The sequence below is a fragment of the Salvia hispanica genome, chromosome 1 (assembly GCF_023119035.1).
Source record: "Salvia hispanica cultivar TCC Black 2014 chromosome 1, UniMelb_Shisp_WGS_1.0, whole genome shotgun sequence".
NCBI classification, from domain to species: Eukaryota; Viridiplantae; Streptophyta; class Magnoliopsida; order Lamiales; family Lamiaceae; genus Salvia; species Salvia hispanica.
The window spans coordinates 8977397-9003917 of NC_062965.1; the positions used below are offsets into that span (position 1 = coordinate 8977397).

At 37.6% G+C, this 26521-nt stretch overlaps 3 protein-coding genes across 4 annotated transcripts; all 3 read left to right on the forward strand.

Moving 5' to 3' along the window:
• The first annotated feature begins 1055 nt into the window (after positions 1–1055).
• On the forward strand, positions 1056–13123 carry LOC125200842 (protein GFS12). Of its 2 annotated transcripts, XM_048098640.1 has the most exons (17): positions 1056–1110; positions 1184–1319; positions 1401–1486; positions 1563–3683; positions 3869–4196; positions 4267–4482; positions 4580–4652; positions 4738–4943; positions 5016–5078; positions 8168–8373; positions 8463–8574; positions 8819–9337; positions 11735–12024; positions 12099–12342; positions 12419–12492; positions 12573–12708; positions 12771–13123. In XM_048098640.1, exons 2-17 carry the CDS (start codon positions 1188–1190, stop codon positions 12918–12920), a joined length of 4956 nt encoding a protein of 1651 aa, XP_047954597.1. In that variant the 5' UTR covers positions 1056–1110; positions 1184–1187; the 3' UTR covers positions 12921–13123. The 2 variants fall into 2 exon arrangements, with proteins under 2 accessions (XP_047954597.1, XP_047954598.1); XM_048098641.1 differs by having other exon boundaries at positions 1074–1319; positions 5016–5069.
• Positions 13124–18837: 5714 nt separating this feature from the next.
• LOC125208438 (E3 ubiquitin-protein ligase RNF170-like) lies at positions 18838–20721 on the forward strand. The gene is made up of 5 exons (XM_048108055.1): positions 18838–19069; positions 19157–19344; positions 19809–19898; positions 19979–20030; positions 20403–20721. The coding sequence occupies exons 1-5, from the start codon at positions 18871–18873 to the stop codon at positions 20549–20551; spliced, it is 678 nt and encodes a 225-aa protein (XP_047964012.1). The 5' UTR covers positions 18838–18870; the 3' UTR covers positions 20552–20721.
• A 3770-nt stretch (positions 20722–24491) lies between these two features.
• LOC125209730 (60S acidic ribosomal protein P3-like) lies at positions 24492–25289 on the forward strand. Its single transcript, XM_048109318.1, has 2 exons — positions 24492–24735; positions 24972–25289. The coding sequence occupies exons 1-2, from the start codon at positions 24541–24543 to the stop codon at positions 25143–25145; spliced, it is 369 nt and encodes a 122-aa protein (XP_047965275.1). The 5' UTR covers positions 24492–24540; the 3' UTR covers positions 25146–25289.
• The last annotated feature ends 1232 nt before the right edge of the window (positions 25290–26521 follow it).

A 26521-nucleotide genomic window follows, 5' to 3' on the forward strand; every position in this document is an offset into this window, starting at 1 on the left:
GTTTAAAATTGATTCTCACGATTCAGAGTGAAGCAAGTTTCTTGCAATTGCAAAATTCGTTCCGGAATCGGAGGTCGCGACCACCGCTACCCTCGGCGGACTCTCTGTTGTACAAAGAACGCTCCATAGTTGTTCACGGGCTGCAGTCGTCGCCGGATGCCGAACCCCCTGTTTGTCGCTGAAGAGAGGGAGGAAAGACGAAGAAGAAAGTGTTCGTCGTTGGTCATTTTATGTTTTTTTTACAATTTTTTTTCTTCATTTTTCCGAATTAATTAAAATGGTTGTTTTGGTCAAAACCTGCTTAAATGCCGTTGACCGTCTGTTTTAGACGTGCTGTTGATTTAGGACTGATCCTGGTCCGAGTTCATTTGTGAGGGACCGAATAATCGAAAAGATAATGTTCAGGACCAAATTCGTAAAACGGTCATATGTTTGGGACCATATTTGCCCTTTACTCTTTCTATTAATCAATATTGATTGATACAGACTAAACAGTCAGCCCGAAAAAGACTAGCCTGTTAGAAGAGAAAACTCATTTAGTCTATATACTTCACACCAGTTGTTCACACAACCGATGTGGGAATTGAGTCTGTAACATTCGGCCAACTTTCTTGTTAGTCACGACTAGTTCTTTGCTAGGCCACAACTCCGAGTTCTCGTTGGTCACAATGAATTCTTTGCTCGGCCACCACTCTGTGAGTCACCACTCTGAGTCGGCCCCAAACGTACTCGTTAGTCACGTCGAGTTTGTTGCCCGACCACCACTCCGAGTGGTATGAACTCTCAATAAAAGCATCAATTGATACAGACCAAATAACAGAACTCAGTAGAAAATAAACTAACATGTTAGGCCCATACTAGTTATCCTCACGACCAATGTGTGAATTGAGTGATACTCTTCCCATCCGCGAATAGGAGTCTCATTTCGTTTTGAGACAGTTTTAGAAAATATTAACAAAAATGAATGAAAAAAAAGTTATGGTATATGAATCCCAAAAATGAGAGTATTGTATTTTTCTAATTAAAATGTAATCATCCAAAAAAATGGGTGTAATGGAGTTCGTCGTTCATTTACGCCTGGACTATACGGTGTTGTTTACTAGATGAGAAGTAAGATCTGAAAAACATTTCAAAGTCTGGGTTTTGTTTATGGTGATAGTTGATACAAACATCATTTGATCAGGAAAATGGATAGTGCCGCAAAAATGTGTTTGGAGTGTCTTCAACGGCGTATCGAAGCTGATTTTTCTGGCAGACTCACCTTCCTCCACAGCGTCTCCGACTGTCCGCTCCCCTTCGCCTCAGCGGCTGTCGTACAGGTTCTCTCCTCGAGTTGTAATATGTTGCCTTAGCTATTGACATATGATGAGTGACGACCTTTTCCCCCCAATCGAATGCAGGTCTCCAATTCCGACCTAGCCACGCCGCCGCAATTCGTTTTCAATTATGTGCCTTATCGCACCACCGATTGCTTCTCAAAATACGTGTATGTTGGATTTCGCCTCTATTTATTTTTTCAAAGTTGGGGGAACTGATTTTGTTTACAAATTGAATGTATGCAGTGATGAATTTTGTGCAATTGAAGGAGACATCGCAGAGTCGTCGTCTACTGTGAAGCAAGTTCAAGCAGAGGTCAGTGTTGGAATTTCTAGTGATACAAGTTCTGATTTAGATACTGCATCAACTGAATGCCGCCATTTCTCCAATGGTCGCGTCCTTGATGGTTGTGCAACGTGTAAAATTTCCACTAGGTTTTCTTGCTCGAGGGCAATTACTTCATTGGCTCCAACTGCACTCATTGGCCCTGTATCCTTTGAGTTATTTGAAGAAATTGCTTCGAGTTTCTCATCTGGCTCATTTGAAGGCCAGCTTTTGCATTCACTGTGTCAACTTATAGAGGGAAAATCTGCTGGACGAGACGGTGCAAACTTTCTCAGTTTGCTGGGGCTGCCATCATTTAAAGAGAATGGCTTTCCTGGCTGCATAAGGCATCCAAACATTTGTCCAATTTTAGGAATGCTAAAGTCACCTACAGATATTTGTCTGGTGCTTCCAAAGACACCATTTACCCTCGAAAACATTATGCACTACAGCCCTGCTGCCTTACAATGTGATTGGAAGATACAATTTCTTATCTACCAGCTGCTTTCAGCTCTATCTTACATGCATGGTCTAGGCATTGCTCATGGAAATTTAAGCCCCTCCAACATTCTGCTGACCGACACATCTTGGTGTTGGTTGCAAATTGGTGAGAAGCAGCTGCTGAACTCAGTTTTGGATCCAAGTAGCAAGTCTCTTGATCTTTCTATTGGTAGTCATTGTTTCGAAGGCTGTCCTTCCCATGCCCTTTATGCTGATTTAAGCCTCTTAAACTCTGTAAATTGGCAATCTTGTTTCTATAGCTGGTGGAAAGGGGAGCTGAGCAATTTTGAGTATCTTCTCGTTTTAAACAGATTGGCAGGAAGGAGGTGGGGTGACCACACATTTTACTCAGTCATGCCTTGGGTTATTGATTTTAGTGTCAAACCTGATGAAAATAACATTGCTGGTTGGAGAGATCTTAGCAAGAGTAAGTGGCGCCTAGCAAAAGGTGATGAACAGTTGGATTTCACTTACTCCACATCTGAAATGCCTCATCATGTGTCTGATGAGTGCCTTTCTGAACTCGCTGTTTGCAGTTATAAGGCCAGGAGGTTGCCTTTGAGTGTTTTAAGACAAGCTGTTCGTTCAGTTTATGAACCCAATGAGTACCCCTCTAACATGCAAAGATTGTACCAGTGGACGCCTGATGAGTGTATTCCTGAATTTTATTGTGATCCACACATATTTAACTCTCTGCATTCTGGTATGCCTGATTTGGCTGTGCCTTCATGGGCAGGAACTTCAGAGGAGTTCATTAAGCTGCATCGAGATGCTCTTGAAAGCAATCGAGTTTCCCTCCAAATACATAAATGGATTGACATCACCTTTGGCTACAAAATGTCTGGTGAAGCCGCTATTGCTGCTAAGAATGTGATGTTGCCAGCATCAACCTCCAATTTACCAAGGTCTACAGGCCGCCGCCAGCTTTTTAGCCAACCTCACCCTCCACGTCAAATTGCTCATAGGAAAACCCATCACAACAACAATGGGCAACCTGAAAACAATAGTCAATCAGAAGTAGACTCTGTTGAGGGTGGGGATTTTCTTATTAAGACTAATCATTTAAATAAATTGGAAGAAGCAACTTCTTTCTGTGAGAAATCATGGCATTTAGATCCTTGTTATAATGTTCATTCTAGTGACTGTTCGAAGAATAACACCAGTGAAAATGAACTTTCGACTGATATTGATAGAAATGTATCACCTACAAAACCTGACTCTACAAGGAACTGCTGTGAGAAATCAACTATCGACTCAAATTCTCTTCTTGAGAATATTGAGGAGGGTGATGACTCAGTTGGTTATCAAGAACTAACGCTTTGGAGGCAAGCATGCTCCCCCAAGATAAATTCCAAAAGAGCTGCTGATGATATATTTTCCGTTGGATGTATTTTAGCAGAACTTCATATGGGAAAGCCACTTTTTGGTTCCAGTTCATTGGCTTCGTATTTAGATAGTGGAATCCTACCATGTTCAGTGCAAGATATCCCCCATCATATGAAAGTTATTGTTAAAGCCTGCATTGAGAATGATTGGAAAAGGTAAGATGACCACCCCTTATCATGTGCCTCCTTCATCCACACCCCCCATAAAAAAGAAATAAATAAATCCACTATAACAAAATAAATAAATACAAATCTGTGTATACATCGTGAATAGTCAAATCTATAAATTTTTCACCAGTGTTCTTTTAGCTGAACTGCTGCCTTTCCATTTACTTTCTTAGGAGGCCTTCTGTCAAATGCCTTCTAGAGTCTCCTTACTTCTCAAAATCAGTGAAATCATCCTACTACTTTTTAGCTGCATTTCACTGCCTCTCAAGAAATGATTTGCGTCTTCAATATGCTGCAACATTTGCAAAACAAGGAGCGCTGAAAAGAATGGGAGCTTTTGGTGCTGCGATGTGTGCTCCTTATTGCTTACCTCTCATAGTAACTTCTGCTTCAGATGCCGAAGCTGAATGGGCTTATTTGCTGCTGGCAGAATTCCTTAAATGTCTGAAATCCGAAGCAGTGATGAAATTTGTTGTGCCATCTGTCCAGAGAGTTCTACAGGCATGTTAGATCACTTTTATTCATATGTTTCGTTCCCTCTGGTTCTAATTTTATGTTGTTTTTCTTTTAGGGTGCAGGGTACTCACACTTGAAGGTTTCTCTTCTTCAAGGCTCATTTATGCAGGAGCTATGGAATAGGATTGGGAAGCAAGCATACTTTGAGATAATACACCAGCTTATTATATCAAATTTGTGCATTGCTCCTCATAAAAGTTCAACATCTGCAGCTTCTGTTCTGCTGATTGGGTTTAGCGAAGAGCTTGGTGTACCAGTTACAGTTCATCAGGTTTAGTGTCTCGTGATGTAAATGCAACCAAATCTATCCTAGAAGGATTAAAAATACTCCATGTTTATGTACTGAATACTGTTATTCAATTGCGCAGACGATTTTGCCTCTAATGCTCTCTTTTGGAAAAGGAATATGCAATGACGGAATTGATGTGTTGATTAGAATTGGTATGTTCCTGATATTTGGATGCTAAACTATGTTGTTTCCAAAAATGTGCGGTCAAGTTACAAAGTAGTTTCTCTTGATATATAGGTGGACTTATTGGGGAAAAGTTCGTTGTGAAACAAATTCTGCCATTGTTAAATACTGTCGTCAATTCATGTATCTGTACTTTGAGTGTTAGTAAACCTGAACCAGTTCAGAGTTGGGGATCTTCAGCGCTGATAGATTGTCTGACAACACTAGATGGCCTTGTTCCTGTTTTGACGACTGAGACAATTGTTAAGGAGCTGATTGAGGTACAACTTTCGGACTACATATTTTCAGCACAGACTGAAGTAGTAACCAGAGTGAACTTTGAACTCATGCAGGACAGAGATTCCCCCTACGTTAAGATTATCATGCACCGAGACATTGGAATACAGGTGCGTCAGGTAATTCTCTATTATATTCTTAAAGCATGAAAATTTATGTTTTATTGGCATGTCATTCACACTTTGCAAGGATTGTTAGTACTTCCCTTTTTATATGTTTTTTGTTCGTGATTGTGCTTCCATGGTACCACCAGATTGCATTTTCTCTTCAAAAACCCCCCAACTTTGCAGGTTATGATTTACTTCCCACTTGATATAATTCGACATCAGAACGATGACTCAACTTGTTCGATAATTAGGCAGATCAACCCCCAAAAATTCCACCTCAGTTAAACTATAATACATCTAAGAGTTCGGTAAGCTGACTCATAGTTTCGATGCTGAATTATGTCAAGCGGGACATAAATCAAATTTTACACGAAATTGGGTTCTTGAATAGAAAATGTAAAAATCCAGAGACATTTTTTTCTTTCAAAAAACACTGAAAGTTGGAGAAACAAAATAGATTTATTATGTATTCTATACATATAAGGACTGGATAAAATAAACACTCATTTTAGACTAGAAAACTAGGGATCAGTTTTGGACCACAGTGATTCCATTACTTTGCTTAATGAATTCATAGTTCTAAATTCGAATTCCATGAGGGTGGAAATTTCCGGGTTTATTTCATTATTTTTCACATCGAAGTCATGTTTCTGTTATAGAGAAGAAGTGAGGGAGAAGACAATGAATTGTGTTGAACTTGCGAATGTGATTTGAATAACAATTGCAAAGAGAATTAGTTGATAACTCCTTCAAATGAAGGCCTGCGGCAACATTCGTCCACAATACAAATTATATGCCCAACATACCACTCTAATCTCCTAGGATTTATATATATAATTCCTACAAAAGTTGAAAGAGATGACAATCATAATATGTAGCATTAACAGCTGCACTCCTCCACCAATTATCAACTGCCTAGTATTTGTTCCCCACTAACTCCAACTTCAAGCTTCATCAATAAATGACAACAACTCCACCTCCAAGTAACAGTTGCCTGTATTAATGCATATCAGTTTCACAGAGAATAAGTTATGCTTTACGGTACGTCATTCCTATTTTAAACGGTGTTTTAACCTTATCTTTCCCTATATATATGCATAGAACTATATGCTGGCAGCTTTGTCCATTAGGCAGGTTTCCTGCCCGGTAAAATAAACGATTTCCTTAAATGAAGAAAATGATTTGCTTGAATATATGAAAACATATTTGCTTGCCTATAACAGACTGATACAGTATCAGAGTGATAGATGGGCTTACCGTATGCATTCCCTAATATCTCAGCATATCACACAATTGACATGATAACGATGAAGAAGTTGCTGGACAATAATGGAGAGTTGAAAGATAGAAGATAATGATGATAGACAATAAACACAGATAAATTAAATAAAAGATAAATACTCCTCCTATGAGTAGAGGCATCCTTGGAAAAGGCCACAACAAAAGTAGTTGAACTAAACTTCATTTCTGAACACCACAAAAGTACAGAGTAAAGCCTTATACATAACACCTTGATAAAAACTCCAACCTGAATAAAATTAAAAGCTAAGTACTATTAAACTCTGGGATATAAGCTTATCTCTAACAAACTAATAGTAACAATTGCATAAATAATACTACCAACGCTATCTCGGGTTTTAAGAAATGTAAAGAAAATGGCTGGATAAAATTAGTGGAATGTGGGTCATACTTTTATATAACAGTTTTATAAGTAAATGAGTGGAATGTGGAGTCCATTTACCAAAATTAGTTAAAGATAAATGAGATGTATTTGTGGACGGACCGAAAAGGAAATACTCCCTCCGTCCGCGAATAGGAGTCCCGTTTCTCCATTTTAATCCGTCCGCGAATAGGAGCCCCGGTTCACTTTTATCATAAATGATAATAGGGTTCCACATTCCACTCACATTTCATTTAAACTAATATATACAAGGGGGACCTATATTCCACTATCTCTTTTCCACCCACTTTTCTTAACATTTCTTAAAACCTGTGTTGCCAAGGAATGGAACTCCTAATGGCTGACGGAGGGAGTATGAGACAAGTAATTGTGGACAGAGGGAGTAATAGCTAATAAAGTATAATGATACATATCTATATCACGGACAGTGCTTCATAAATGTAGAAAATGGTAGTTCAACTAAATAAATAGGAAAAGGAGCTCCATTCATAGTGGAAATATCATAGAGATAAGTAAGTTTACAATGTTTCAAAGTTTCTGTTCACTCATTTTCTCTCTTTTACCTAATGCAAGTCTTAAATTAAGGATATTTACATACCCCTTCCGTCCCATAGAAATAGATCAAATTCCTTTTTCGTCCGTCCCATACATGTCCATATCCATTTATGGGAACTTTTTGTCCTTCTATTTTACTTTTTCATTTATGGGCCCCACCATCCACTACATTATTTCAACTACTTTTTTCTTCTCCTCTCTTACTTTACCAATTAGGCATTAAAACCTGTGCCATCCCCAATTAGCCTATTTCTATGAGACGGAGGGAGTACTTGATTTCATTCTTTGTGCATGAATTAGATTCTTTTCTGGGGTTTTGAAGGCTGAATGTAGAAGGTCTCAATCTTATTATTGTCATTGTCTTAAATTAAGAATCTTTACATACTTGATTTCCGGCATTCCGCCTTTGTGCATGAATTAGATTCTTTTTCCCCTGGTTTAAAGGTTGGAGGTAGAAAGTGTCAATCTTATTATTATCACTGAATCTTGTACTCCCTCTGTCCCATAAAAATAGAGACATTTGGGACGGCACAGGTTTTAATGCATAATTGGTAAAGTATGAGAGAGATAGAAAGGAAAAGTTATTGGAGTATGTTAGTGGAGAATGGGGTCTTCCTCATAAGAGAGAAAGGTTACCAAAAATAGAAGTGGACTAGTTTTATGGGATGTACCAAAATGGAAAGAGTGTCTATTTTTATGGGACGGAGGGAGTATTTGAGTTATTCAGCAAATTTTCATAATCATATCATGATATCAGTCCAGCAGATCCAGTTTGTGACCTGTGGCATTGCTCTCTGTATTAGTAGTATGCATTGAAAGTTTAGCATTTTCAAACATTGTGCCTACTGATTACTTTGTTTGGCAGAATGCTACCAAGAGTCTTATCAGAGTTTGCCAGCAGATTGGCCCAGATTCAACTGCATTGCATGTTCTACCAAAACTAAAGGAGTTATTCGATGAGTTTGCTTTTTCTCAGAAGAACACATATTCTGTCAATTTGACTGGGAACATGTCAGGGTCTAAAGTGAAAGTGGGTGAGGAAGATTGCATTGAAAACCGAATGGACTTGGTGTGAGTCTCCGTCTCCTTCTAATAAATTGTTGATTAAAGATGCCGATGCGTAAGCTTAGATACAAGTAAAAGAAAGTGACTCTCGGCAGGTTACTTTTGTATCCTCAATTTGCTTCTCTACTTGGAATAGAGAGACTCCGCCAGTGCTGTGCTACATGGTTGCTCATTGAGCAGTTCCTTTTACGACATCATAATTGGAGGGTATGATATTTTATTCTTACTAATTTTGTTCGCATAATATAATATAAATTTTTTAGCCATTGCCAGAAAATATTGTGTACCCAAGCTGAAGAGGGAAATTTACTTATAGTAATCTACTTGTTCAAAGTAGAGTAACTAACCACTAAACCAGTATGGTAATTCTTCAACAAACAGTGCCAGATTTTGAATTACTAATGCTACTAAATTAACTTCTGTTATTTGCACTTAGACCTTTGTTTTTCAGTGGGAATGTGCAGGGGATTCCTATCGAAGTGTTCCAGATAGCCCAAGTGGTAGACGACTCTCTCAGAAGGGCTCAGCATCTGAAAACACATCTGCCAAACTCTTACTCAATGGGGTTGGATGGTCAAGACCACAATCACAGGGTAAAAAGAGTACCAAGACCATCACACCGAGTAAAAGTATGTATGAGTTGTACCAGAATCCGGCTGAGAGGATTGGAACAACTTCAAGTTTAGGACTGCAGGAACCTTGGTATTGGTTTCCTAGTCCTGCATCTAATTGGAATGGGCTTGATTTTGCAACTCGTGCTGGAGGTCTAAAGGATGAACTTCCATGGAAAATCAGAGCATCTATCGTACAATCTGTTCGTGCACATCATGGAGCTCTGAGATCTTTTGCTGTTTGTCAGAATGAGTATACTGTTTTCACAGCAGGAGTTGGGCCAGGATTCAAAGGAAATATTCAGAAGTGGGATTTGTCAAGGGTGGACTGCATGTCAAGCTATAATGGTCATGATGAGGTTTGTGTCAGTGATACCGATATGCATCTTAATAGTTTATTAGTTGTTTAGCTGTCATTAGTTTGTTAAAGATAAGTTTATCTCTTAAGAGTTTTATTTGGATTAGGAGTCTTTGTTTGATTAGGAGTCACTAATATATTTTTAGAGTTTTATTGAAGTTGAAGTCATTTATAGAGTCTCTAAAATAGGGCTTGCTCAGAATTATAGTTTGGTTCAACTTGCTGTGGCTTTTTCGGAGGATGGCCTCTTAGTCATAGGAGGAGTATTTAACTTTTATTATATTCATCTTATTTTTTTCGTTCCACGCCTTCTTCATTGTTATCATGTCAATTGTGCGACACGCTTCGTATGCTGAGATATTAGTGAATGTTTATGGTAAGCCCACCTATCACTCTATATCAAATGGTGTGGTGAACGTACCTTGCGGGAGGGAGTATGTAGTATGTACCTTGCATGAGGGAGAACATTGACGGATCAGAGAAGGCGATTGAGGATCTGTATGCAGACGTACAGGGAGACTTCCAGATGGTGCTCACTATCTGCGAGCGCATGCAACGGCACCTTGCCACATAGTCTAACCATCCGCCCCCACCATTGCTTGCGAAAGTAGCCCCCACCCACGTCTTTTCCCATAGAGATTTCAACTTACAATGCAACAAGTAAACCAGCCACTCTGTTGCAGTCATGCCCTCCACCACCGCCACCACTACCACCTCAGCGCAAGAAATTCCATTACTTGTGGTTCCACCTCCTGACATTGCGCCTAGCACCCCTGCAGTCCAACCGTCCTCAACCACCACCACCACAATTTGGGACAACACCTTAGATGTCGCCACAGCCTGCCGCAATCGTGGTTTGTTTTGGTGCAATCATGCCTCACTGTGCCACAGCCACCACCCCAACCATAGACACTGTCGCTACCTCCATTCTATCCATTGTCCTCCATCCAACTGTCCATGCCCGTGGCTTCGGCTCGTTGTGCAGTTTTCGTTCCTTGCTCTTTTGGAGTTTCAGCGGATATAAACATTGACTCATGTTACCAAACATGAACCCCTGTGGTCAGTTTTCACTGCAGCCTTGTGGGCAAGGCTTCAGCATAAATCTTACTAGTTTATGAGTTATTTAGATGTCATTAATTTCTATACTAAGTTTATCACTTAGAGTTTTATTTTGTTTTCGAGTCTTTGTTTGACCAGGAGCCTAGTATTTATCTTTTGAGTTTTATTCAAGTTGCAATCTTTTTATAAATAGGGCTTTGTTCCCTAGTTTTGCATTATTCAGAAATAAGGTTTGGTTTAGCTATTCTTTTGTGGCCTTTTCGAGGAGTATATATCTTTTATTATATTATTTGTTTATATTTTGTTCAACCTCTTCTTCGTTGTTATCATATCAATATTGCGATATGCTGATATATTAGGGAATGTTTTTGGTATGCCTGCCTATCACTCCGTATAAGTCATAGCCTATTGGTTAAGTTACTTTTTTTGTGTAATAACTTGATATCCAGATAATAACTAGTAAGAGATAAGTTATTATGCAACATGGATGCAGCATTAACTTTTCCTTTCTACTTTCTTTTCCTTATTCAAGTCTTTAAAATAAATAACCTGAAATCTGTAGTGTAAATTCCTTTGAAGTAAGAGTAAAGGTTAATTTTAGTCCTAAACATATGACCAAAATATGAATTTGGTCCAAAAATTCACTTTTTGAAAATTAGGTCAATTGGTCCTTTTTTGACAGTTCCGTCAAAAAACTAACGGTTATGCCACTGTGCAATTAGCATTGACCGTTAGTTTTTTATAGAACCGTCATAAAAAAGGACTACGACATTTTCATTTGTTATGGACCCGTTTTTCAAAAAGTGAATGTTTTGACCCTAATTCGTATTTTGGTCATATGTTTAGGACCAAAATTGACCATTACTTGAAGTAAACACAACCAATCCCTAAACCCTGAACTATTGATAAATTCACATCCTTTCCACAATAACCGGTTTATAAAAGACTATTAACTATATGTTCCCAGATCTAGTTCCAATTTTCTCTGTCTGGATGAGTTATGGTGTGTGCATTTTCTGTTTCTCTTGCTTCCTTTTTCCAAATGGTTCTGTTGCCAAATTATGTGTAAAATTGCCATATGTCTATTTTGGATTGCATTTTCGTATACCTCTAAAATTAATATTAACTATTCTTGGTAGGGCATGTTCTTTGTTGTGAATTTTGCTTAAGATTCTACACATTATTTATGGTTGGAATGATGGTTGACATTTGCATGGTCTGTTACAGAGTTGCTTCATCTAATAAACTCCTTTAGCTTTGGTGCTCCATGTGAATCCTAAAAAGACACTTGCTAGTTGGAAATTCTTATGCCTCTGTTACTGCCTGATTCCTTTGACAGGTTGTGAATGACATTTTCGATTTGGCATCCTCTGGACGCGTAGCTTCTTGTGATGGAACAGTACATATATGGAATGGACAGACTGGAAGACTAATTTCTATGTTCTCTGAACGATCTTTGGCATCCTCGACACAATTGGCAGAAAGAGATGAAGATAACATGCTTCATTTTAATCCATTACCAAGTGGAATGCTTAGTAGTTCTTTTCACGGGAATTCTTCTTACACTACTATGGACTATCTGGGGTTCAGTGATAGACTTATTGTGGGTACTGGAAATGGATCTCTAAGGTACTTGAATAATTTGACCACAAATACACTTTGTATCCACCACATTCTTATCTAATTGACTATTTTGGGCACAGATTCATTGATGTCAATCAAGGTCAGAAACTTCATCTATGGAGGAGTGAATCTGTTGATTCTGGTTTCCCTCCCCTTATATCATCCATTTGCTCATCTAGCTCTGTTAGAATGTCTCCCGAGGAAAGTATGGCATTTCCCTCGTGGATTGCAGCTGCGTCCAGCACTGGGCAATGTAGGCTGTTTGACTTGAGAAGTGGAAAGATTATTTCTTCATGGCAGGCTCATGATGGATATGTGACAGAGGTATGGACTGGTATGAGTATCCAAATGCTTAAAAGATAGTAGTAGTGTTTTGACATGATATTTTGAATTGTTGCAGCTGGCTGCAACTGCAGATTATCAGCTTGTTTCTAGTTCTCTTGACAAGACTCTGCGAATATGGGATTTGAGAAGGTAATCCTTGAGCTTAAGTAATTGTGTTGCTTACAGTAAGATGCTGTTTGCTTAGGGGTCTAGCTAATGTATGTTGATAGGAATTGGAGCGCGGAACAGAGAGTATTCAGAGGATACAGCGATGGGGTTTCTGGTTTCTCAGTGTGGGGGCAAAACATAATCTCAATATGTAGAAATAAAATCGGCCTTTCTTCTTTACAAAGCCCTGCCGATGAAGTAACTCTCTCTCTCTCTCTCTCTGGTGATGGATTTGATTTGATTAGTATGTAATGCAACAGGATGGGCAGTATCGTGCGAGCCTTCAGCATGTGTACATGGCAGATGGGGAAGCAAAGAATGCGTCGGTGCTGTCTGCAATTACTATTCTACCCTTTTCGCGCCTTTTTCTTCTAGGAACAGAAGACGGCTATTTGAAAATTTGTTGTTAGTACCATTTTCATATACGAAACACCCTGGCCTCGTATTTATTAGGAATTTCTGAGCCCACACCCTAGTTTTATCGTGTACAAAATTGTAAAACAACAAAAAAAAACTAGTACTTGTATTTGTTATTCACTACTTGAGTTGATGAAAATAATTATTTCGAATGTTTTGGGAATTTCACTTAATTATATTGAAACAGTTGAATGTACTCTCCTTCTTGCGGAATTGTAAAAAATGAAGGAGAAACAAGAGAATTATTGCGCTTTTATGTTAATGATTCTTACCTTCGACCATCGTCGCTGGGGTTTTGCGAATTGAATTAGTTTATATTTCATCTGTTTCAAGAAATATGACCTCTTTGATGAGCAATATGGATTTATGCAGTTTTATTTTGTTTATTAACTGGGGAGAGAGTAAAGTACATTAGTAAAATAAAGTAGAGATAAAATTGTTATATTTAGTAAGAGATAATTTTGTTCGGGATAAATCAAAAAAAAGTAAGTCATCTTTAAAATAGATTAAGAGCGTCTCCGGTGGCGCCCCTCCCACTAGGAGTTCCCACAAAACTGTCTGCCACGTATCACTAGCCCCTCCCATTCCACTGCCACATCACTAGCCCTTCCAACTGCACTAGAACTTCCCACTAGGACTTTCCGCAATTATTCAATTTTTAACAGTTTATAATTTACGGAATTAAAATGTCGACATGGAATACGGGATAATTCAAAAACTTCATTAAAAATTACATAATTTTAAAAAAAATTACATAATACCCTCGGCTCTCACTCCTCCTCGTCCCCGTCGCCCGTGCCGCTGCCGCCTCCGACGTGCCCGCCCCCCATCTCGACGCCATAATCATCAATGGGTGGCATTCCTAAATCGCGCCGACATTGATCGACCACATCCTTGCACAGCCTTTTGTACACAGGATCGTGGGTGTTATACCACTTACTCGTGCTCTGCATCAGGGTCTTCGTTAGCTGCGCGCGGGCGAGACGGTTGTTACCTGGGTCTTCTGGGGCCTCCGATTCGACCTCGTAGGACCCGCTGCCGCTGCCGCCTCCCCTCACCATCCGCTGTGCAGCCTTTTGTCCCATCGGGCGACGACGACGGCGAGAGTCTGTTCGTGGTAGCGGGGCCACTTCCTCGGCTTCGGGGAGCTCGTGCGAACCAACACTGCTGCTGTACTCACCGGAAGAGTTGATCTTCGTCCGCTTCCAGCCCGAGTCGACACCCACAGCAAACTTTTGCGAGTCCTTGACCACGAGAAAGGCCTCCCATTGGTCAAACTCTTTGAACTTCAATTCTTTGTCGGGGTACTGGGCCAAGGCTCGTCTCCGGACATCATCCTCGACATGCCGCTGGTTGCCATGCGCATGTCGTTGTGGTAGAGGGCGGCAAAACGACTGAGCTTAGGCCTCAACCGAAGCCACTGTTTCCGGCATTGCTCGGAAGTGCGAGCCTTCGCCCCAGACGGTTTGCAGACGCGGTAGGCCTCACTAATGCGATGCCACAATCGGTCAACATACTGGTTCGGCCCGACATAGGGATCCTCTACTACCCCGACCCAGGCCTTCGCAAGCGCGACATTTTCCCACACCGTCCAGATCGTCCTCCTCTCCTCCGCCTCATCCTCACCCTCCTCCTCCTCTGTTGTAGCCCCCGTGTTCGAGGAAGAGCTCGACACTTTGCCCTTGCCCCTACCTCCGCCCCTGGTCTTGCCCTTGCCTTTGCTCCTGCTCCTTGCAGCAGGCTCCGCCTCATCGGGAGTCTCACGGATCGGCGATAGCCCCAAATCCGCTCCCAGCTCCTCAAAAGAGAAAGTCTCGATGCCGGCGTACTAAGTCTCCGGAACAGTACTATGGGAATCGTCGGCCAACAAATCTATATATGGGCGATAGAAAGATTCCCTAGGCGTTCTCGGGCTCCTGTGCTGCATCGACCCACCCACCGCCATATTTGGCGGCGTACCGCCCATCCCCACTGCCCCGGGCATCATCCCACCCACCCCCGCCATAATTGACGGCATACCGCCCATACCCGCTGCCCCTGGCATCATCCCACCGACGCCCGCCATATTTGACGGCGTACCGCCCATCCCCGCTGCCCCGGTCATCATCCCACCCATCTGACTCATCAACTGGAACATATTGTAGAACATTTGGGGATTCATCCCCCCATCCCCGCCATCTGGGGATTCATCCCCGCAAATTGGGGATTCATCCCCGCATAGTTTCCTTCTGTTCCGGTGGGAACTGGGGGTGTGTCTCCGCCGCTCGTGGGTGGGGAATTCCTATTGTACTCCATTGTAGTAGAAATGAAATTTGTTGATTAGAGAGATAAACTTGTCAACACAAGTGGTGTGAATGAAATGAAGTTGGGGGAGCCCTATTTATAGAGTTTATTAAAAAAAACAAAAAAAAAGAAATTAAAATCTCGGACGTCCGACCTTCGCCACTGTGGCGGACGTCCGGTCGGACATGCGCGTGAGGGGCGAGCCCATGGGAAGGGCACTCGGGACGGGCGTGGGCGGACGTCCCACCCACTACGGCGGACGTCCGGTCGGACGTCGGCGAGGGGCGACCGGGATGTCCGCCGGTGGAGACGCTCTAAGAACTAGGTTATTCTGTAGCTTGTCAAAATAAGAAGTGACTTGGACAAAATGAAACAAAATGGCTGGGTATATTAATGTTTGGATTTTTGTGATTATTTTTTAATTGAGGTTGTTGAATATCAAAAGCTTATTACATGAAATCCATAAACTTCAGGATAGGTATCCTACATCAGTACCGAATTCTTTCTGGTCAAAGAATTTCTTTCTAATTGCTCAGGAACAATTAAAAACAAACTTCCTGTTCGTTAATGTGTTTGCTCGCGGCATCTGCGTTCCAGAAGGCACCCCTCTCTTTCAAGAGGATTCGCGGCATGTCAAGCCCCGATAAGGTTTTTCTCCTTGCATTGAATTAAACAATATTATGTCTGGAAGAGGACTCGAACCTCCATGCCTTTAGCACGAGATTTTGAGTCTCCTCCATAAAATAAGAACATCCCCCACATTCAAACCCATTTTCTTACTATTAGCAAGGACTTGGGAAAATTGTAATAGATGTCCCTGATGCTATTCCTGTAATAGGATCGCCTCTAATAGGATTACTGCGCGGAAGTGCTAGGTTGTGGGATAATCCAACTAAACTCATTTATATGGGCTAAAAGTAATAACATGAGTCGTGTATCTTCTCGACAGACTTTGGCCACAACAGGCAACGCACATGACAGCGTACACGACGACATGACCCTTTCAATCTCTCTCTCTCTCTCTCTCATTAATTAATGTGTCATATGGGGTCTATAAACTCAGTCTGGATCACCTAATTCTTTTCCTACACCATCTCCTGCTTATGGTGTAAGAAAAGAATTAGGTGATCCTCACTTCTATAAACTTATTTATACGACAATATGGCCCACTCAATCTCTCTCTATATTATTAATTAATGTCTCAAACGATGGGGCTATACTGAATCTAATTTTGTCATTTATGCATAAAAACAGAGGAATCTATATTCATCTATACATTTACAACCTACATTAATTTATACATTACTCACACAAATTCGAACACATTACGTTGGCGCGCCCTAGTTCGTGGGGCGAACAGTCTAGGGGTGCTTAAACGGTTCTCCAATTCTTGGTTAACCGGTACTGTGACCGGTTAATTGAGGAACCAGGAACTGAAAAACCTATTCCAGTTTCGGTACGGGTTCCATTTATTAAAAAACAACAAGTTTCAGTTCTAACCGGAACTGACCGGTTCCTAACTAGAAACCAGATCACAATTCAATTTTTTTTTATAATTTAAGATACTTATAAATCTAACTTAATTGAATTAATACTGAATTGAAATAAAATAATTTGAAACGGTGAGTGATTTTTTTTATATTTAAACCATGTTAAATTTGCGAACTATGTTTTCTCAAATATTTAAAATGTTTAAACCGTGATGCTTTGAATGTACGATTATTTCCCCAATCCAATTTAGAAGAATTAACTACAATGAGTAGGACATCATAAGTTTGTTTTTCATCTCCATAAAAGCTTATATAAATAAAATATCATTTCATATGATAGAAATTTAACTTTGTAACAAATTTGATGTAACAATTCATTTAACATACGATTTTAACGTGTTTGTGAATAATTGATTAATTGTTTCGTTTTAAACCAAAAGGTCACAACAAGATCAATTAATATTGAAAATTCCATTAAATATTTGTTTAGCCAAAAAAGGGAAAATGAACTTCAATTTTAAAACTCCTTTTTTTCTAAAAAAAGCAAAATTTTAGAACTTTTTTTTAAAGAATTGCCAACATAAACTAGTCCGACCTACTATTTGTTACTCCCCCCGTCCGTGAAATGTTGTCCAGTTTTGTCATTTCAGTCCGTCCGTGAAATGTTGTCCACTTTGTTTTTTTTTTTCTTCCATTTTTGATGAATGGACCTTACTTTCTACTAACTCATTACACTCACATTCTATTATAAAACAAATATATAAATGTAGGGCCTACATTCCACCAACTTTTTCCACTTACTTTTTGCCATATTTCTTAAAACCCGTGCCGAGTCAAACATAGACAATATTTTGCGGACAGAGGGAGTAATTCGTTTAATGATTATAGTATTACACTTGACATCACGCTTAGTCTTACCCATCAATTAAGGACATGAATATTATTGTATCGTTATTTTGTATGTTTTGTGTGTTTATTTGAATTTTTAGGTATTGTGTGTTATATTTCTAGATGTTGGATTATTATTATTTTAGTATTAAATTAATTAAAATTACAAATAAATTTGGATTAAAATTACACATCGGTTTCGGTTCGGAACCGAAACTAACCGGTTCTTAACCAGCTGGTTCCAATCGGTTCCGATTATGGAATTTAAGAAAAATTGAGACCGGTCAACCGGTCCAGTTAGAACCGAAACCGGCTGAGTAAGCATGCCTAGCGAACACCGTGTTGGTCCACTGCCCGAATTTTTTTCAAATCGCCCCTGGGCTTCCCGCTCTTCTAGGAACACTACTCCAAGCAAGTTAGAAAGGATAAATAGAGATACATATACGCTTCAATCATCAAATTTTCTCCAGAAGTTTATTATACACCAAGACATGAAATGATCTTCTATTTATTGCTTTTCCGACGCCCTCTTATTTCCTTTCTGCTACTTCTTTTATATGTTTGAGCATAGGTACGGGCTCTTTTATTTATTAATTTTTAAATACAGTCAATTCTTCTTTTTAAATAATTTTACTTTTAATATACTAAGAGTTAATTAAAACTTCCTTTATTAATAAGAATTCTGTGTTTCTACCTTGCATAATCTATAGATCTATAAATATATAAAGCCATAATTTTTTAGCTGGCTAAATTTACCGCCATCTTTAATAAAAAAATTGCAATGTTATGTTAAAATATTAGAAACAATCTAGAAACGTAGTATATCTTTATCTTTAAGTTTATATGACAAAACAAAATTAAAAGATGTTGATACACTGATTGATCAGTTTAGGGTTAAAAACATGCGATGATATTTTATTTTTTAACCTATATACATTTAAACAAAAACAAGAAATAAGGAAGAGAACAGAACATGAAATAATATAATTTTATTCGTTTTCAAAATTTATACTGAAAAAACTTAAATTAAAAAAAGGCGAAAATGTGTGCTTACTAAAAATAGAAGAGAGATGCATGAAAGAAAAGAGCAACAGAGAGTGGTAAACGAAAATGAAATGAAACGTTTGGTCCATTGATTATGAGGTGAATCGCCACCTTCAATCATTAACTGAATAAAAAAACAAAAAGACTAATTTCCAACATTTTGGAGGATAATGGTAAAGCAATGGAGTTAGCTGAGAGGCGAGAAACAGGGAAAGAAGCAGAAAGATCTGAAGAAGAAATGGAAAAAGAAGCGGGTGGTGTGGTGGGAGTAGCAGAATACCGAGATGGCTACGAAGATTTGAGAAAAAAAGAAGAAAAATGTAACGAAAACGGAAATGAAATTGAATATGAAGATGGCGCGGGCGATGATGTATGCCCAATTTGTTTGGATACCTTCACTAACCCTTGCAGATCAAATTGCGGTCACTTGTTTTGTGGCAAGTTTTCACTTCATTCATATTTTTTTGATATATGCATGCACTATATTCTTATATATGGTTTGTGTGTGTGTGTGTGTTTATTAGGGGGTTGCATCCTACAATTGTGGATATATAGATACTCAATTCAACCCTGCAAATGCCCGTTGTGCTGTTGCCGAATCGTAAATCTGGAGCTCCAAACATCTGAAGAAGCCGGTTATAGCAGTGATGTTCGAAAGGAAGTGCAGCACTACAATGGCCTCTACATCTCTGGCCTCTTTGGTGCCCTCCATGTATGAAATCTCAACAATCTTTCCAATTCCTTGTTTTCATGCTATGCCGATTTATGTGTATTTTTGCCCCATAATTTGTAAATTGCTGATGTTGGCAAAAGTTGATACTAACAAGTCAAGTTGATACTTATTATTTATTAAAAATGAGAGTTAAGGGTGTCTACCAATTGAATTTTTTTAAACAAAACAAAGTTCCAAGAAAATCTTGAGAAAAATTAAGTAAAATAAACAATGATCTTGTTTAATGCTTTCTCATATTCTTATAAGCACTTGATTGTGTGGAAAAGAAACAGTCTATTTGAAAGCAAGATATAACTTACATGTAGGGTAGAGTTCAAAAATTGTTACAAGTTTTTTAGGAATATCTTCCTTCTGGTTTGTTTCCATTTGATACTTTATGATTAATCAACCTCTAGAATTCTAGCCTACAAATGTCGAATTTATGAGTGAATTTTGTTTGGCAGATATTACCCTTACTTATGGGGAGGGTGTTTAGAGTTCTAGTGGATCTTGATTATTTGAGATGCATCTACTACGTAATGTGCGTCATTGGGGTATGTAAGATCGTCGTGTTTGGCTGCATTTTGGTTAGCTCTACTAATTAATAATATTTGTTTTATGTATTCTCTTGTAGTTGTTTCTGGGGTTACTCTATGAACGGCTTGAGTTTGAGTTTCTACCAACTGGTATGTATCTTGGATTCAATTTCTTTTTTTCCTTCATTTTGTTTAAGGATCTTTAACTACCTTTTTCTCCATTGTGCTTATTCTATGAACAACTAGAATTTGAGTTTCTATCAACTTTTTCACTTTTTATTTTAAGGATCCAAAGTTTTATTTACATCGATAATAGCTCTACACACACGTACGCTTGTTTAACCATGTAAATTCTGTCATGCTCTCAACTATGGCTCATAACCTATCTATCTTTAGCTTGAAATTGAATAACACTCAAACTAGTATTGAGTTTAAGAATATATCCACACTAATGGAATAAGTAATGCATCAAAATATTTTATGTTTATTGAAACTTTGTGTATAATAGGTTTTTGTGGACAGGAGGGTTGGGAATCCAAAGAATGTTCGACCTGATTGCTAGCTTGCTTGTTGCTGCTCTTTTTCTCCTAGGTGTGGTGTATAGATGGATGCTTAAACGTCGTGCAAGGCTCTTGGTTGTTGTGGATACTTCACTCAGGAATGTCACTTGATTTTGTGCTATTTGATTGTAGAGTTATTAGAATAACATGTACAGCACCATTGTTATGTGTTGCATTGATATTTTTGTACCATTTGTAGCACATATAGGTAGTTTCAAGTTACTAACTGAATGTAAAAAGTGTGAATTTCATGTATATATAGTGTAACGTCGGTTGTAATGCTAGCATGTTTTTTTCTTACTTTCCTCATTTAAATGGTGAACTATATCTTTTTTAGTAATGTTACTTCAAATTTTCTTAAAATTATATGTGTTCAATATATAGAGATGGGAGTTCTAGTTTTAATTATGGAATTAATATATTTAGACAACGTTAAGTTTCTTGGATAAAATAGTCGTGAGGTACAATATAGAATAAGCTGAAACTGAATCTTTACTAAAGAAAAATATTATGTTTAGATTGTAAGCTTCTGTAAATTTGAAATTATGTTTGATTTATAATTTTGTACTCCCTCCGTCCCATAAAAGTTGAGTCGTATTCCTTTTTATTCCGTCGCAACAAAGTTGAGTCTTTTCCTTTTTTAACAAAAGACAAAACATCTAATCACTCTTACTTTATTCCATCATTTACTTTACTCTCTCTTATCTTTCCTACTTTTTTCATCTCTCCTATTTATTTAATATAAATTCTTAATCTCCGTGCCCAAAAGTTTTGTCTCAACTTTTATGGGACGGAGGGAGTGCCATATTACTTGCATTTTTCTATTTCGGCTCATCCCAAACTACTTACGTTATTTCTATTTAAGTAAGAATCATGATACTCCCTCCGTCCCCCAAAATTGACAAAGTTGTATATGACACGAGTTTTAATGTGGAATTGGTAAAGTAAGAGAGAGATAGGAAAAAGTAAGAGAAAGGGAGAAAAAGGTAGTGAAAATAGTGTCAGTCGATTGTGAGGTCCACATTATTAGTGGTGTGTGTTTGTTCAAAACTTTTCTTATTTAGACTTTATCTAATTTTGGGGAACGATCCAAAATGGAAAAACTAATCTATTTTTTGGGGGCAGATAAGTATTTAATTAATATATTGGTAATTAGTTAAGTGTTCATTATTAAGTGATTTCTCATTAGACTTAAATACTAAAAAATAAATTCTAGTTGCTGGAATGGTACAAATGGTACCATTGTTATGACTTATGTGTTCATTCACGACTTGTGTACCATTTGTAGCACATATAGGTAGATCATTATTGTTATGTGATTACACATAGCAAGTGGTTACACATAACAATCTTGGTTGTCGTAGATACTTCACTCACGAATTGCTGGAATTGCTTCCGCTACATACGTTGGTCTTCACTACCTTGCAAGAGGAATATGGTTTCATAAATCTTATAACTTGACCATTTGTGAAAAAACAGTATTTATCAAGAATGTTCGGTCACTTCTTCAACAATATGATTCTCCTTGCTCCGACTCAAGTTTGAGATATGAGGCTCCGTTTCATCAGAACTCAATGCCTTCCAATATGTCATTGTACGACAGTTGTTCATATATAAATACCTTTGTAAGTGAACTCATCGCCTCTGAACATATCCAACTTACTTCTCTCAACATAACTAACACGAGCATAAACAACACAACTAAAGATGAGTAGAAAAGATAGGTTTACCTCTTTACTCGTCCAAATGTCGCGATCCATTCTTTTAAATGGTGTATTAAATAACCATTTTCGCTAAGACTTAACTAACTACTTCATCCTACCCGGTAAAATTTTTCGACTCACATTTTTTTACCCATGCAAATAATTCCACAAGGTAGAAGTTTAGTGAAAAATGTAACCGGGTAAAAGCCTATGCCTTATATTGTTTGCCCATGAAGATCACCTGACCGGTGCAACTTTGACATAGATCCAACCTAGCTAGTGGGGTGGGGGTAGTGCTCTCTGGAGAGCTTTCTCACGCGTACTACGTTCTTGTTATTTGACTCTCCGAGCTCCGGTCTTAGTTTCAATTCTTCATCTATATACAAGAAATATATCAAAATGAGTTAAAAAGTAATACTCCCTCCGTCCCAAGGAAGATGACCCCTTTCTTGGGCGACACGGGATTTTATGCAACTTTATTTTGTATGTTAAATGGAAAGAGTAAAGTAAGAGAGAGGGGATAAAGTAGAGATAAAGGGGTTTCCATTTTAAGTAATGGGTCATCTTGATTGGGATAAACCAAAAAGGAAAGTGAGTCATCTTTAATGGGACGGAGGGAGTACTATCAAATGCACGAATTCTATGGAGGAAAATAGCAAATATATAGTACTCCATCCGTCCCAAAGTAGATGTCACACCTGGGAATTGACACGAGATTTTAGGATGTGTTATTTTGTGTGTTAGATGGAGAGAGAAAATAGTATATTTATATTAATATGAGAGAGAGATTTTTCTATAAAAGGAAATGTGACATCTTTTGTAGGACAAACTAAAATGGAAAGTGTGAAATCTACTATGGGACGAAGGGAGTATATATAGGTGTGATCAATTTCTAACTCACCTCTTAATTACTAACTACAACTAATTTAAGACCATAGGATTTTAGAGATCTAAAGGTCTATAAATTGTCATGTGTAATTTCGTTTTTCATTTTTTAATGTTAAAAAAAGAATAACTATCAAATTTAGGGTTTCTGATCGCTATGTCAATATAGTATATTAAACATATCAATACAACGCCTTGCGTATGTCAACACAATTTAGTATTGACATTATACACATTATGTTGACATATTATGACAATTATGTTGACATTAAACTGCTCGAAATCCCTAAAGTTGAAAAAAAAATTCAAATTTTAACATCGGAACATAGGCAAGTGAGTTCTCGTTAGAATTCTTATAAAATTATCTTTAATTTGATATATATTGTGTGAAAAAATAATTTAAATTGAGATAGTTATATGGATTTAAAGTTTTGAGATATTTTTTAAAAGTTAGTTATAACTAATTTGTTGTTAATTCACATAAATACTCTAATAATTGACATTTTTCGTTCACTATATTAATAGTATGATTTTGGCCCTTGATTTGAAGTGCTAATACTATTATTTAATTTTAGTTAACAATTTAATAATAAGTTGGCAATATAATATTCTAGGGGAGTGTTATATTGCTAACTCATAACTTAATTGCTAACTACAACTAAATAATAGCCATTAGATATTCAAATTAAGAGCTTAGATCATTAATCCCTAAATGTCAATACGATCAACGAAAAACGTTAATAAGTCCATATGATTAATTCCGAAAAATATCAATATGGGTATTAAAGTCAATTAACTAAGTGTTTAGTTATAACTTACTTTTAAAAGAAATCTCAAAACTTTAAATTCATATAACGTATATCAAATTAAAGATAATTTCATAAGGATTCCAACGATATCCTACATGCATATGTTCCGATGTCAAAATTTGAAAAAAAAAAATCAAAATTTTTTTAATTTTTTCGTACAAGCAGAAATGTCAACATAATATATAAAATATGTCAATATAATACATGTATAATGTCAATATAAGCAATGTGTTAACATTCTTAAAGCATTGTGTTGACATTCTCAAAGCATTGTGTTGATATTTTCGAAACACTACATTGACATTTTCATCCAAAACCCTAATTTGAAGTTTTTTTTTATCTTTTTTTATTTTATTAATAAAAGCAAAAATTACACGTGACAAATTATAGACCACACATTTTCTAAAATAATATGGCCTTAAATTAATTGTAGTTAGTTATTAAATGATGAGTTAGCACTTGATCACTCCCCTAATATTCTAATTATCAAATTCTAGACGAATATTTTAAAATTAGGAAGGAAAATTTTCAATCTTGAAAATTGAAATACAAAATGAAGAAAACTGAGAAATGTAAATAAAAGGAGGTATTAAGGGTAGATGAGTCATTACGAAGAAAAACCCTAAATCGAAGCCCTTTAAAATCCAGTGCGGCAAAGCATTGGTGCATTCGCCTTCTCTTCCAGCAGCAGATCATCACCAAAATGGGTGTTTTCACATTTGTTTGCAGAGAATCCGGTTCCGATTGGTCGGCGAAGCAGCTCAAAGGCGACCTCGAGGCGTCGGCTGACTGCACCTTTGATCTCCAGCGTAAGCTCGTTCAGGCGGCTCTCTCCGTCGACTCCGGCGCCGTCCAGTCCTCCTTCTCCTACGTCACTCCTAAATCCGCTGTCTTTCAGGTTTTTCTGAACAAAATAACATCTCTCGTTTTAGGTTATTCTTCAAATCAATTGTTTGATTTCTGATCTGGTAGATCGACGAGTTGATTCAGAAATTTTATTATTGTGTTGTTTTTGGTTTTAATAATCGCTTTGTATGTTTGGTGTTGGTAATTTAGATATATGTGTAATTTTCTCTTAGATATTTGGCCTGGAGAATTTGTTACATTGTAATTATGGAGTCCTAATAAATGCAGGTTATTGTTGGAGGTGGATGTGGTGGTGGTGCTTTTGTAGGAGGTGGCGGTGCTGCTGCCGCTGCAGCCTCAGGTGGTGCAGCTGCTGAGGCACCTGCAGCTGCAAAAGAGGAAGAGAAGGATGAGGAAAGTGATGAAGATGGCATTGGAATGTCACTCTTCGATGATGAGTAGATTCTTTTATCCTTTCAATTGTTACAAAATCGTAGTTTTGCTCCAACTGGTTTAGGATTTATGGTATTTACCTTTCAGATATTAATCTTAGTATCATTTTGATCTTTTTAAGTTGGAATTATCTATGCAAAATATATTGCTATATGCTGCAGGTTTCTGAATTGAATCGAATTCCATGCAAATTGAACAGAAATATGCTCCCTTTTATCCCCCAATTAAAGAATCATTTTGCCATTTTGGATTAACCATGATTTATAGAACCATTTGCTTTATTCTACTTTCATTATACGTACTCCATATTCTACCAATTTTTGCCATTTTGGATTAACCATGATTTATAGAACCATTTGCTTTATTCTACTTTCATTATACGTACTCCATATTCTACCAATTTTTGCCATTTTGGATTAACCATGATTTATAGAACCATTTGCTTTATTCTACTTTCATTATACATACTCCATATTCTACCAATTTTTTACACTCACTTTCTCTCTACTTTTCTCTACTTTTTTTTTTCACAAAGTTAAACAATTTATTTAAACTCGTGCTAATATCAAGTGCTCTTTGAATGGAGGAAAGAGGGAGACACTCCCTCCGTTCCATAGAAATAGAAAAATATGGTTTATTATCCATAGAAAAATATGGTTTTATTATTATGGGATGGATGGTGTGGTTTATAGCTTGAGAAGCTTTGAGGTAGATTTTGAAAATTACTACTCATAAAGATGTGCAATCCATCATATGATCTTTAAAGATCAATACAAGTTATCTCTAGAGACTAGAATGAGGACTCCCTCCGTCCCACTTAAAATGCAATATTTGGAAATTGGTATGGAATTTTATGTAGTGTTGTTTTTTTGAGTTAATGAAGAGAGAGTAAAGTAAGAGAAATGAAAATGTAGAGATATAGTTGTTTTCATTTTAGGATATGTTTCATTTTTAATAGGACAGTCTAAAAAGAAAAACGTTTAGATGAAGTAAATGTTTACCTATCTGTTGTTGTTGTGTTGCCACATCACTTATTGTATCATTGCCAAAACTAGTCGTCCACCGTCATCGCATCACCTTGCGTCTACATACAATTTTAAGGAAAAGCGCAACTTTCAGATCAGTTCGGAAGGCCAACCAAAACCAATTGTTTCGTCAGTTTGGTTTTCGATTGGTCATCCAAATTCAGTTAATCAGTTCAGCCAAATCTTTGCTTTTTGGTTCTGGTGGGGCCGAATTGAATAGAGACACCATTCAATCAAGTTGGCATGTTATATGCAATCTAACTATTTGTTCCAAGAAGAAATCACAAACGAAGGTAGAAAAGAAGAGGAAAAAGGTTTCCAGTTTGATACGAAAACAAAACACAATGTTTAATAATTTTG

Excerpts from the sequence above, each read along its gene's own strand:
- LOC125209730 (XM_048109318.1), top strand. The coding sequence starts at position 24,541 with ATGGGTGTTTTCACATTTGTTTGCAGAGAATCCGGTTCCGATTGGTCG. Across the intron at positions 24,736-24,971 it reads CTAAATCCGCTGTCTTTCAG|GTTATTGTTGGAGGTGGATG; the intron begins GTTTTTCTGAAC and ends TAATAAATGCAG.
- LOC125208438 (XM_048108055.1), top strand. The coding sequence starts at position 18,871 with ATGGAAAAAGAAGCGGGTGGTGTGGTGGGAGTAGCAGAATACCGAGAT. Across the intron at positions 19,070-19,156 it reads TTGCGGTCACTTGTTTTGTG|GGGGTTGCATCCTACAATTG; the intron begins GCAAGTTTTCAC and ends TGTGTTTATTAG. Across the intron at positions 19,899-19,978 it reads ACGTAATGTGCGTCATTGGG|TTGTTTCTGGGGTTACTCTA; the intron begins GTATGTAAGATC and ends ATTCTCTTGTAG.
- LOC125200842 (XM_048098640.1), top strand. The coding sequence starts at position 1,188 with ATGGATAGTGCCGCAAAAATGTGTTTGGAGTGTCTTCAACGGCGTATC. Across the intron at positions 12,025-12,098 it reads ACTGGAAATGGATCTCTAAG|ATTCATTGATGTCAATCAAG; the intron begins GTACTTGAATAA and ends TTTTGGGCACAG. Across the intron at positions 12,343-12,418 it reads ATGATGGATATGTGACAGAG|CTGGCTGCAACTGCAGATTA; the intron begins GTATGGACTGGT and ends GAATTGTTGCAG.